The 12,500-nt window shown below is 52.3% G+C and overlaps 1 protein-coding gene across 1 annotated transcript in view; it reads right to left on the bottom strand.

Moving 5' to 3' along the window:
* Positions 1–5,444, bottom strand: part of LOC311327060 (electrogenic sodium bicarbonate cotransporter 1-like) — a 44,237-nt gene extending 38,793 nt beyond the window's left edge. Inside the window, exon 1 of the mRNA XM_084460076.1 lies at positions 5,055–5,444. Coding sequence (XP_084316202.1) covers positions 5,055–5,074 — 20 coding nt within the window. The 5' untranslated portion in view covers positions 5,075–5,444. The remainder of the gene's footprint in view (positions 1–5,054) is intronic.
* Between the last annotated feature and the right edge of the window lie 7,056 nt (positions 5,445–12,500).

Below are 12,500 nucleotides of genomic sequence, written 5' to 3' on the forward strand. Positions count from 1 at the left end.
GGCAGCAGCTGCCATGCAAGGCCTGCTCATTGGGAGCAATTTAGGGTTCAGTGTCTTGCCCAAGGACACTTCGACATGTTGACAGGAGGAGGCGGGACTTGAACCACCGACCTTATGGTCATTGGACGACCCGCTCTACCTCCTGAGCCACAGACGCCCCACCGGTCTGACCCCCCCTTTGGCTGGGCTGCCTGGGTGAAGGCAGATGAATTAGGAAGACCTCTAACACCCAGTGACTGGGCCCATTACTGAAGATGTGTCCAAAATCATTGAGGGGTGCATTTATAAAAAATGTCTCCACCCTCCTTCCTTCCTGTTACTTATGTCTCTTCTGTCTCTGTCTGAGGCTTTCAACAATGTGAACAACAGCAATGTGAACATCCAGATTTGTTGTGCTTGACACACAGTAGCAAACTAGTGTTTGGGCGCTAGCTCGCTGCAGGCTCGAGGACACGGAAGCGCTGGCATTTAGTTGTGTCCCTGTTCAGCTGTCAGAGCACTGCGCAGGGCGGTATCGCCTGTAGCTCCTTCATGACAACCCAGAAAGCATTTTCTTCCGGGAATAGGAGGAATGTCGCCAGACCAGACCAGGCAACGCCAGACCAGGCGTCATGGCTGCGTTACGACTGCATGTCGTTCGCCCCGGTCAGTTTGAGGAGGAAATCAGGAAACCGAAAGAAAACAAACATTAGTCACTACTTTTTCAGTCTCAAGACTAATGAGAAAATGTGTCAGCGTGTAGGTAAGGGGATTAGCGGAGCCAGTAGGTTTTACCAGCGTGGGTATCGGAACAATCCCGGAGGAAACGGATCTCACTGCTAACTGCACGGTGCGCAGTCGTTCCGCTGATCTGAGACCAGAAGCCGTGGTCCACTTCACACACACCTATCTTCAGCAGTACCAGCATTCACAATCTCAACCACAGACCTTCCTTCACCTAAAGTCCCCTCACAGATCCCTAAATAAACAAACACAGGAAGGATACGACTTGTTCCTCTGATAGCACCCCAGGCGCACCAGCGCCTCCCAGCATGCCCTCTGTCCGTCTGCTTTGAGATGCGCTGGGAGCTGAGAGCCACGGCGTTGGAAGGGCACCGACAGGTCAAACTCAGGAGAGGAGGGAACCTGGTTTTGGTGCTGAACTGTGGAAGGAATGCGGCCTCTTGAGCCTCGACCCCAGGAGCCTCACCCTCCCCCCCGTGAGGACAGGGGCTGTGGCCCAAGAGGTCAGGGAGGTCAAACCAGAGGCCAGTGAGGAAAGAAGGAAGTCTTCACCTGATCCTGAAAGAATGAAATCCCCTGAAACTGTGATTGGCGCCTCAGTGGGGTCCCCAGTTCCTTCCCATGATGCACCATGTGAACCCCATCAAGTCCAGCTAGCACAACCTGGACAGAATAATGCTGGAGATTGCAGCAGTGCTGGAAGGACCAGAAAACACAGAGGGTGAAACGGTCGCACCAAGAGGACGTGAGATTCTGTTGTATGAGGATCTGCAGGTTCTGGATGAGACCCAGATTGAGGGGCTTTTGGGTCAAACTCTGAGGATTATCTGGGGGATGACTGAGCAGGTAAAGTAACAAAGTGATGTCTAGATTCATTGAAATGAAACAACATGCATTGCTAGCAGTTAAACTAAACAGTTTATTTGTTATTATTAAAGCTACATGAGATAACTGCACTTTTGGTCGTGATAAAATCAAGATTTCCCGCCAGTGTACAAGCTAGTACACCAAAATTCTAAAATAATAAATTCACAGGGTCTCATGCAATCTCATGTCACAAATGTGATTTTCGGGGTCTTACTAAGGCCAATTCATAAACTAATAGCAAGTAAAAGTGAATATTGAACTATTAAATAGCAAGTAAAAGTGAATATTGAACTATTGAAAAGTTCTCATTGAGCTTTAAAGTAAACAAATCTTGTAATAATCACAATAAAAGTAAGAATCTTTCAGAGTAGACTGTAACTAACATTTCTGCCAGGATTTTGAACTTTGTAACGGAATCAAAAGATAGGGACAAAGCCTGTTGGCCACTTTATCTTTTCACAGTTTGTGGAAAGCACCAGAATGAACCAACAGGTCAAATGATCATTAGGTCATGTGATTATTACTCGTGCCGCTGAGGCACGCAAGTAGGATGTCTGCTGTCTGTGTGTGTGTGTGTGTGTGTGTGTGTGTGTGTGTGTGTGTGTGTGTGTGTGTGTGTGTCTGTGTGTGTGTGTGTATGGGGGGGGGGTGGTCTATGGGTGACTGGATGGGCATTTTGTTAGAGTAATAAAGTAAAGTTTGCATTTCAAGTAAAAGTTATAATCATTTTGCTCTTCCTAGAGAGATGGGCTCCGATAGGGGATTTTAATCCGCTCTCTTGTATTTGTAAATAGTTTTATGCAGCTAAGGATGTGACGGGTTACCCTAGAATTGAAAGAAACATTTCCCTACCCCTTGGTTGACTTGGTTCACCCCCACACACACACACACACACTCACACACAGAGCAGTGTGTCGAGGGGGGTCAAAGCCTCCCTCTGTTCCACATTTCTTTGTGCCCTAGTGTGGCGAAGCAGGGAGTGACATGGCGGCGTACATTTTGTAACCTCCCACCGTTTTTCTGTTTCTCTTTCTGCGTCTATCTGGAACAGCGTGTGCCTTCCTGAGGAACGGCTCCAGAGTTGTCCTTGTCACGCAGAGGGCCGTCCCTGGCCTCACCACGGCGCTGTCACCGTCCCCAAGGTGCCGTTAACAGGGAGGTCAGCCCTTCCCAGAGAGGCACCATGTAAGGAGATGGGGACATGTCTGTCCTGACAGCTGCGGCCGTAGAGGGACGGGGAAAGTGCCATCGGATGCATGGGGTCAAGGGTCAACTAGTGATCGTTCACCATGTTTAAACTTCTAGTATCCATTCCTCAACATGAACCAGTTAAGTGGTGACAACTATTGCTTAAAGGATAGGACTGATATTTAGCATTATAAGCTATGTTATAAGGTTATTTACGATCATATACAATGGCCCACATCAAAGTTGCGACAAACGTTGCATTCTTACCTGTCGCCACTGACGCACACAATGGATATTATATATGCACCTATTGATCCATTGTGTGCGTTAGTGGTGACGGGTCATATCTCCGGAGTGCAACGTATGTCGAAATTTTGATATGGGCCATTGTATATGATCGTAATTAAGCAATAAACCACGAGAGGCCGTGTGTTATAGTGATTTTATAACAGCTAGGGGGCGTTGTTAGGCACGACGCGAAGCGGAGTAGATATAACCAATCAATAGTAGATATAATCAATCAATTAGTAGATATAATCAATCAATTAGTAGATATAAAGAGCAGATATAACCAATCAATGATTATGTTATTGTCCTGGGGTACGTTTCCATGCCTGCTAATTGAATGACTCTTGGCACCATTAGGAGAATGAGGGTGAAAGGAGGGGACTGCTTCACCCCAAGGCTCGTCTTCTCCCTCTGGACAGCGCATGGCTGTATAGATGACCTCCTGGAGCAGATTAGCGTGCCAGTGTGCTTGAGGAGCCAGGATCAGCGGCTCAGAGTCAGGGAATCAGGATGATCCTCAGCTCCTGACAGCGTGACTCACCAGGTCCACCCTGAAGGACCTTACGTAAACCCAGCCACCTGCTGGGTGGCTAACGCTAACGCTGAGCAAGCACGGAGCTAGCGGCTAGCAACAAAGCTAGTCAACATTTTTCCACCTTGGTGGTGCAGGTGTCCTATCCCACATTATGGAGTTGCTACACAGTGACCAAGCACATTTTTTTGTTTTCAATCACTTCAGGTATTTCTTTTGTGCAATACTTTGTACTTTACTGTCACAGGTGTGGCAAAAGAAGGTGAACTTGGTCTTGCCAATTCCAATGAACATAGGAGGCTACAGGTGCACATTCCTATAAGTGTGGGACAGACAACAGGAGGAAGTAACACACATTAAAAAAGAAAGAAAAATGATGACATGAGGATGACAGGTGTATTAAGTTTCTTTGGAACTGCATTAGTCACTCGAAAGAATGAGGAATCTATTTGTTTGTGTTCTTGGGAAACAACTGATAATGTGTTGCCTCATCTCCTGAACCCATCACTGCCAGAGCCTGAACCTAACACGACCCCTAACCTAGGCCTATTGTATTGAACCACTTGCTTACCTATACAATATAGAACAGATCACATAATAGTGATCAGTACAACTCATTGTGGTCCAGGGACGACATCTATGTTCAGTTCCATGCTATCAGCGGAGTTCCAAAGCAACGGAAGTGTGAGGGAGAGAGGGAGGCATTTCTCTGTTATGTTTCAATATATGTTTGCATCTACAGCATTGGGGAAGAACAAAGAAGAAGACACAGACCGCAGAATGAGCTGTGCGTAAAAACCCTGTGCGTAAAAACCCCTTCAACCCGGACTGCACGCACCGGGCAACTATATGGAAATGTGCAAATAGTCTACTTTTTAGTGGCTCATTCAGACATGCATGCTTGTCACATGCCATAGGGTATCAACAAAGGCGATTGGTTATGGCAACCCGGCGACAGATCAGTCAACAGTCTCAACGTCCGCTTTAAAGAACAATATAATTGATTGTGACAAGATCCCGGAAAATAGATTAGGCTACTGGCCAATCACACCACAGCCATGAACACGGACACCGGCAGCAACCTGTGGCTCACCAGGATCTACAGTACCCTCGTTTTTTGCGTTAATTAGTTGGTATTGAAGTAGCCTTCAATGTGGATCCAATAGGCGGAAGAAATTCCCTGCAACTTGAGAAGTAAAGTTTCTGAGTTACAGATGTTTGTAGGCCTATTGCACGTCCATTTGGTAATGGGTGGCATTATTCTAAAATGTGATTAATCAAATCCCATATGTAACTACAACAGTGAAGTGTAGGCTATAACATATCAAAATACCTACGGTCTATTGCATTGCGCATTTGAAGCGCAAGTGTGAGAAGGTGCGCAGTCCAAGTATCACAACTAATATTTTGAACTCAACTCTCACGTCAGATGAATCAAACTAGCTACAGTACTCACTTGTTTTTATCGGTACTCATTTTGCCAAACTTTTACGTCCAGCTTTTCCTGGAGGTTGACTTCAAAGCAGTCAGAAGAACACGATCCGTCTTGTTCTCTTGTCCAAATGCCAGCAACACGATTCAGACCACGCGGAGACAACAGGGAGCGTTTTGTTTCGGATTAATTACGCGAAATAAAGCATATATCTCAGTTAAAAAATGAGTCTCTTTTAAAAAGTACTGCCAATCACGACTAAAAAATCTTGTTGAAATGCTGTCACTTATCTGTCCGGGGATCAATGTTATGTCGTCGATTCTATGAACTACACAAAGCGATCTCTATATAAAACCATGCCACGCGTGATCTAATCACTGCGTGTCTCCAGCCGGGGTCTTGGAGACTCCATGGTCGTTTGGTGATTTCGCTGGAAACGCGTGAAGAAGCTCCGGGACATATTTAAGTCCCGTCCCTCTTGGTCACGTCACGCCTCCAGAGGGAGGATGGGTCAGAAAGTTGGGGAGGTGCACAACTGTTCCCTTCTCACGCCTCCTCGGTGCACCTGACAGCGCAAGGGCAAAGAATAAACCCAAGGAGATACATTTATAATGGTCTTGAGCCTGTTCGTTATCTAGGCTAAGTCTATTATAGATCACAGAAGCGTGACGGCTACCTAGCGGGACACAGACCAGAGCTGTCATTTGTAAATAGAGCCCATCTAGGCCTGTAGAATGATAAAAATGTTAACCTTCAATATGTATTTTTAGGATAGTTTATTATGTTTTTATATTATGTTTTCTCCCCTGGTCTCTCCCCTGGTCTCAGTGTGTTCTCCTCTGGTCTCTCCCTGGTCTCAGTGTGTTCTCCCCTGGTCTCTCCCTGGTCTCTCCCTGGTCTCTCCCTGGTCTCAGTGTGTTCTCACCTGGTCTCTCCCTGGTCTCAGTGTGTTCTCCCCTGGTCTCTCCCTGGTCTCTCCCTGGTCTCTCCCTGGTCTCAGTGTGTTCTTCCCTGGTCTCTCCCTGGTCTCAGTGTGTTCTCCCCTGGTCTCTCCCTGGTCTCAGTGTGTTCTCCCCTGGTCTCTCCCTGGTCTCAGTGTGTTCTCCCCTGGTCTCTCCCTGGTCTCAGTGTGTTCTCACCTGGTCTGAGTGTGTTCTCCCCTGGTCTCTCCCTGGTCTCTCCCTGGTCTCAGTGTGTTCTCACCTGGTCTCTCCCTGGTCTCAGTGTGTTCTCCCCTGGTCTCTCCCTGGTCTCAGTGTGTTCTCCCCTGGTCTCTCCCTGGTCTCAGTGTGTTCTCACCTGGTCTCTCCCTGGTCTCAGTGTGTTCTCACCTGGTCTCTCCCTGGTCTCAGTGTGTTCTCTCCTGGTCTCAGTGTGTTCTCCCCTGGTCTCAGTGTGTTCTCTCCTGGTCTCAGTGTGTTCTCCCCTGGTCTCAGTGTGTTCTCCCCTGGTCTCTCCCTGGTCTCAGTGTGTTCTCCCCTGGTCTCAGTGTGTTCTCTCCTGGTCTCAGTGTGTTCTCCCCTGGTCTCAGTGTGTTCTCACCTGGTCTCTCCCTGGTCTCAGTGTGTTCTCCCCTGGTCTCTCCCTGGTCTCAGTGTGTTCTCCCCTGGTCTCAGTGTGTTCTCCCCTGGTCTCAGTGTGTTCTCTCCTGGTCTCAGTGTGTTCTCCCCTGGTCTCAGTGTGTTCTCCCCTGGTCTCTCCCCTGGTCTCAGTGTGTTCTCCCCTGGTCTCTCCCTGGTCTCTCCCTGGTCTCAGTGTGTTCTCCCCTGGTCTCTCCCTGGTCTCAGTGTGTTCTCCCCTGGTCTCTCCCTGGTCTCAGTGTGTTCTCCCTGGTCTCTCCCTGGTCTCAGTGTGTTCTCCCCTGGTCTCTCCCTGGTCTCAGTGTGTTCTCCCCTGGTCTCAGTGTGTTCTCACCTGGTCTCAGTGTGTTCTCACCTGGTCTCTCCCTGGTCTCAGTGTGTTATCACCTGGTCTCTCCCTGGTCTCTCCCTGGTCTCAGTGTGTTCTCCCCTGGTCTCAGTGTGTTCTTCCCTGGTCTCTCCCTGGTCTCTCCCTGGTCTCAGTGTGTTCTCCCCTGGTCTCTCCCTGGTCTCAGTGTGTTCCCCCCTGGTCTCAGTGTGTTCTCCCCTGGTCTCTCCCTGGTCTCAGTGTGTTCCCCCCTGGTCTCAGTGTGTTCTCCCCTGGTCTCTCCCTGGTCTCAGTGTGTTCTCCCCTGGTCTCTCCCTGGTCTCAGTGTGTTCTCCCCTGGTCTCAGTGTGTTCTCCCCTGGTCTCAGTGTGTTCTCCCCTGGTCTCAGTGTGTTCTCCCCTGGTCTCTCCCTGGTCTCTCCCTGGTCTCAGTGTGTTCTCCCCTGGTCTCTCCCTGGTCTCAGTGTGTTCTCCCCTGGTCTCTCCCTGGTCTCAGTGTGTTCCCCCCTGGTCTCAGTGTGTTCTCCCCTGGTCTCTCCCTGGTCTCAGTGTGTTCCCCCCTGGTCTCAGTGTGTTCTCCCCTGGTCTCTCCCTGGTCTCAGTGTGTTCTCCCCTGGTCTCAGTGTGTTCTCACCTGGTCTCAGTGTGTTCTCACCTGGTCTCTCCCTGGTCTCAGTGTGTTATCACCTGGTCTCTCCCTGGTCTCTCCCTGGTCTCAGTGTGTTCCCCCCTGGTCTCAGTGTGTTCTCCCCTGGTCTCTCCCTGGTCTCAGTGTGTTCCCCCCTGGTCTCAGTGTGTTCTCCCCTGGTCTCTCCCTGGTCTCAGTGTGTTCTCCCCTGGTCTCAGTGTGTTCTCACCTGGTCTCAGTGTGTTCTCACCTGGTCTCTCCCTGGTCTCAGTGTGTTATCACCTGGTCTCTCCCTGGTCTCTCCCTGGTCTCAGTGTGTTCTCCCCTGGTCTCAGTGTGTTCTTCCCTGGTCTCTCCCTGGTCTCTCCCTGGTCTCAGTGTGTTCTCCCCTGGTCTCTCCCTGGTCTCAGTGTGTTCCCCCCTGGTCTCAGTGTGTTCTCCCCTGGTCTCTCCCTGGTCTCAGTGTGTTCCCCCCTGGTCTCAGTGTGTTCTCCCCTGGTCTCTCCCTGGTCTCAGTGTGTTCTCCCCTGGTCTCAGTGTGTTCTCACCTGGTCTCAGTGTGTTCTCACCTGGTCTCTCCCTGGTCTCAGTGTGTTATCACCTGGTCTCTCCCTGGTCTCTCCCTGGTCTCTCCCTGGTCTCTCCCTGGTCTCAGTGTGTTCTCCCCTGGTCTCTCCCTGGTCTCACTGTGTTCTCTCCTGGTCTCTCCCCTGGTCTCAGTGTGTTCTCCCCTGGTCTCTCCCTGGTCTCAGTGTGTTCTCCCCTGGTCTCTCCCTGGTCTCTCCCTGGTCTCAGTGTGTTCTCCCCTGGTCTCTCCCTGGTCTCAGTGTGTTCTCACCTGGTCTCTCCCTGGTCTCAGTGTGTTCTCACCTGGTCTCTCCCTGGTCTCAGTGTGTTCTCCCCTGGTCTCTCCCTGGTCTCAGTGTGTTCTCCCCTGGTCTCAGTGTGTTCTCTCCTGGTCTCTCCCTGGTCTCAGTGTGTTCTCACCTGGTCTCTCCCTGGTCTCAGTGTGTTCTCTCCTGGTCTCTCCCTGGTCTCAGTGTGTTCTCCCCTGGTCTCTCTCCCTGGTCTCAGTGTGTTCTCACCTGGTCTCTCCCTGGTCTCAGTGTGTTCTCACCTGGTCTCTCCCTGGTCTCAGTGTGTTCTCCCCTGGTCTCTCCCTGGTCTCTCCCTGGTCTCAGTGTGTTCTCCCCTGGTCTCAGTGTGTTCTCACCTGGTCTCTCCCTGGTCTCAGTGTGTTCTCCCCTGGTCTCTCTCCCTGTTCTCCCCTGGTCTCTCCCTGGTCTCAGTGTGTTCTCCCCTGGTCTCAGTGTGTTCTCCCCTGGTCTCAGTGTGTTCTCCCCTGGTCTCAGTGTGTTCTCCCCTGGTCTCTCCCTGGTCTCTCCCTGGTCTCTCCCTGGTCTCAGTGTGTTCTCCCCTGGTCTCTCCCTGGTCTCAGTGTGTTCTCCCCTGGTCTCTCCCTGGTCTCAGTGTGTTCTCACCTGGTCTCTCCCTGGTCTCAGTGTGTTCTCCTCTGGTCTCTCCCTGGTCTCTCCCTGGTCTCTCCCTGGTCTCTCCCTGGTCTCTCCCTGGTCTCAGTGTGTTCTCACCTGGTCTCAGTGTGTTCTCCCCTGGTCTCTCCCTGGTCTCAGTGTGTTCTCCCCTGGTCTCTCCCTGGTCTCTCCCTGGTCTCTCCCTGGTCTCTCCCTGGTCTCTCCCTGGTCTCAGTGTGTTCTCCCCTGGTCTCAGTGTGTTCTCACCTGGTCTCTCCCTGGTCTCTCCCTGGTCTCAGTGTGTTCTTCCCTGGTCTCTCCCTGGTCTCAGTGTGTTCTCCCCTGGTCTCTCCCTGGTCTCTCCCTGGTCTCAGTGTGTTCTCACCTGGTCTCTCCCTGGTCTCAGTGTGTTCTCCCCTGGTCTCAGTGTGTTCTCCCCTGGTCTCAGTGTGTTCTCCCCTGGTCTCAGTGTGTTCTCCCCTGGTCTCTCCCTGGTCTCAGTGTGTTCTCACCTGGTCTCTCCCTGGTCTCAGTGTGTTCTCCCCTGGTCTCAGTGTGTTCTCCCCTGGTCTCAGTGTGTTCTCACCTGGTCTCAGTGTGTTCTCTCCTGGTCTCTCCCTGGTCTCAGTGTGTTCTCCCCTGGTCTCTCCCTGGTCTCAGTGTGTTCTCCCCTGGTCTCAGTGTGTTCTCTCCTGGTCTCTCCCTGGTCTCTCCCTGGTCTCAGTGTGTTCTCCCCTGGTCTCTCCCTGGTCTCAGTGTGTTCTCCCCTGGTCTCTCCCTGGTCTCAGTGTGTTCCCCCCTGGTCTCAGTGTGTTCTCCCCTGGTCTCTCCCTGGTCTCAGTGTGTTCCCCCCTGGTCTCAGTGTGTTCTCCCCTGGTCTCTCCCTGGTCTCAGTGTGTTCTCCCCTGGTCTCAGTGTGTTCTCACCTGGTCTCAGTGTGTTCTCACCTGGTCTCTCCCTGGTCTCAGTGTGTTATCACCTGGTCTCTCCCTGGTCTCTCCCTGGTCTCAGTGTGTTCCCCCCTGGTCTCAGTGTGTTCTCCCCTGGTCTCTCCCTGGTCTCAGTGTGTTCCCCCCTGGTCTCAGTGTGTTCTCCCCTGGTCTCTCCCTGGTCTCAGTGTGTTCTCCCCTGGTCTCAGTGTGTTCTCACCTGGTCTCAGTGTGTTCTCACCTGGTCTCTCCCTGGTCTCAGTGTGTTATCACCTGGTCTCTCCCTGGTCTCTCCCTGGTCTCAGTGTGTTCTCCCCTGGTCTCAGTGTGTTCTTCCCTGGTCTCTCCCTGGTCTCTCCCTGGTCTCAGTGTGTTCTCCCCTGGTCTCTCCCTGGTCTCAGTGTGTTCCCCCCTGGTCTCAGTGTGTTCTCCCCTGGTCTCTCCCTGGTCTCAGTGTGTTCCCCCCTGGTCTCAGTGTGTTCTCCCCTGGTCTCTCCCTGGTCTCAGTGTGTTCTCCCCTGGTCTCAGTGTGTTCTCACCTGGTCTCAGTGTGTTCTCACCTGGTCTCTCCCTGGTCTCAGTGTGTTATCACCTGGTCTCTCCCTGGTCTCTCCCTGGTCTCTCCCTGGTCTCTCCCTGGTCTCAGTGTGTTCTCCCCTGGTCTCTCCCTGGTCTCACTGTGTTCTCTCCTGGTCTCTCCCCTGGTCTCAGTGTGTTCTCCCCTGGTCTCTCCCTGGTCTCAGTGTGTTCTCCCCTGGTCTCTCCCTGGTCTCTCCCTGGTCTCAGTGTGTTCTCCCCTGGTCTCTCCCTGGTCTCAGTGTGTTCTCACCTGGTCTCTCCCTGGTCTCAGTGTGTTCTCACCTGGTCTCTCCCTGGTCTCAGTGTGTTCTCCCCTGGTCTCTCCCTGGTCTCAGTGTGTTCTCCCCTGGTCTCAGTGTGTTCTCTCCTGGTCTCTCCCTGGTCTCAGTGTGTTCTCACCTGGTCTCTCCCTGGTCTCAGTGTGTTCTCTCCTGGTCTCTCCCTGGTCTCAGTGTGTTCTCCCCTGGTCTCTCTCCCTGGTCTCAGTGTGTTCTCACCTGGTCTCTCCCTGGTCTCAGTGTGTTCTCACCTGGTCTCTCCCTGGTCTCAGTGTGTTCTCCCCTGGTCTCTCCCTGGTCTCTCCCTGGTCTCAGTGTGTTCTCCCCTGGTCTCAGTGTGTTCTCACCTGGTCTCTCCCTGGTCTCAGTGTGTTCTCCCCTGGTCTCTCTCCCTGTTCTCCCCTGGTCTCTCCCTGGTCTCAGTGTGTTCTCCCCTGGTCTCAGTGTGTTCTCCCCTGGTCTCAGTGTGTTCTCCCCTGGTCTCAGTGTGTTCTCCCCTGGTCTCTCCCTGGTCTCTCCCTGGTCTCTCCCTGGTCTCAGTGTGTTCTCCCCTGGTCTCTCCCTGGTCTCAGTGTGTTCTCCCCTGGTCTCTCCCTGGTCTCAGTGTGTTCTCACCTGGTCTCTCCCTGGTCTCAGTGTGTTCTCCTCTGGTCTCTCCCTGGTCTCTCCCTGGTCTCTCCCTGGTCTCTCCCTGGTCTCTCCCTGGTCTCAGTGTGTTCTCACCTGGTCTCAGTGTGTTCTCCCCTGGTCTCTCCCTGGTCTCAGTGTGTTCTCCCCTGGTCTCTCCCTGGTCTCTCCCTGGTCTCTCCCTGGTCTCTCCCTGGTCTCTCCCTGGTCTCAGTGTGTTCTCCCCTGGTCTCAGTGTGTTCTCACCTGGTCTCTCCCTGGTCTCTCCCTGGTCTCAGTGTGTTCTTCCCTGGTCTCTCCCTGGTCTCAGTGTGTTCTCCCCTGGTCTCTCCCTGGTCTCTCCCTGGTCTCAGTGTGTTCTCACCTGGTCTCTCCCTGGTCTCAGTGTGTTCTCCCCTGGTCTCAGTGTGTTCTCCCCTGGTCTCAGTGTGTTCTCCCCTGGTCTCAGTGTGTTCTCCCCTGGTCTCTCCCTGGTCTCAGTGTGTTCTCACCTGGTCTCTCCCTGGTCTCAGTGTGTTCTCCCCTGGTCTCAGTGTGTTCTCACCTGGTCTCAGTGTGTTCTCTCCTGGTCTCTCCCTGGTCTCAGTGTGTTCTCCCCTGGTCTCTCCCTGGTCTCAGTGTGTTCTCCCCTGGTCTCAGTGTGTTCTCTCCTGGTCTCTCCCTGGTCTCTCCCTGGTCTCAGTGTGTTCTCACCTGGTCTCTCCCTGGTCTCAGTGTGTTCTTCCCTGGTCTCTCCCTGGTCTTCCTGTAGTCTTTCTGGCATGTTCCAGCTCTGGGGAGGGTTCTCTGTTTGGGACGTTGGAGTTGTGTTTTACATTGTTGTCGTAGGTTTAGTTTGAACAGGGAGGGGGGGGGGGGAGGGGCTCCCCCAGAAAACCTCTAGTCTCAAGCACTCAATTTCCTTTAGTCTCAAGCACTTAATTTCCTGAATTCTGGTGAATTTCTATGCTGGATTAGCTTGTCTGCTGCTAGGCTTTCATGGGCAGGCATCGCTAGGCAACGTTAGCTCCGTGTCGTGTGATAAGCTGTTCATCTATTGGACAGAACATT

Source organism: Borostomias antarcticus, assembly GCF_949987555.1.
Source record: "Borostomias antarcticus genome assembly, chromosome: 30".
Classification (NCBI taxonomy): domain Eukaryota; kingdom Metazoa; phylum Chordata; class Actinopteri; order Stomiiformes; family Stomiidae; genus Borostomias; species Borostomias antarcticus.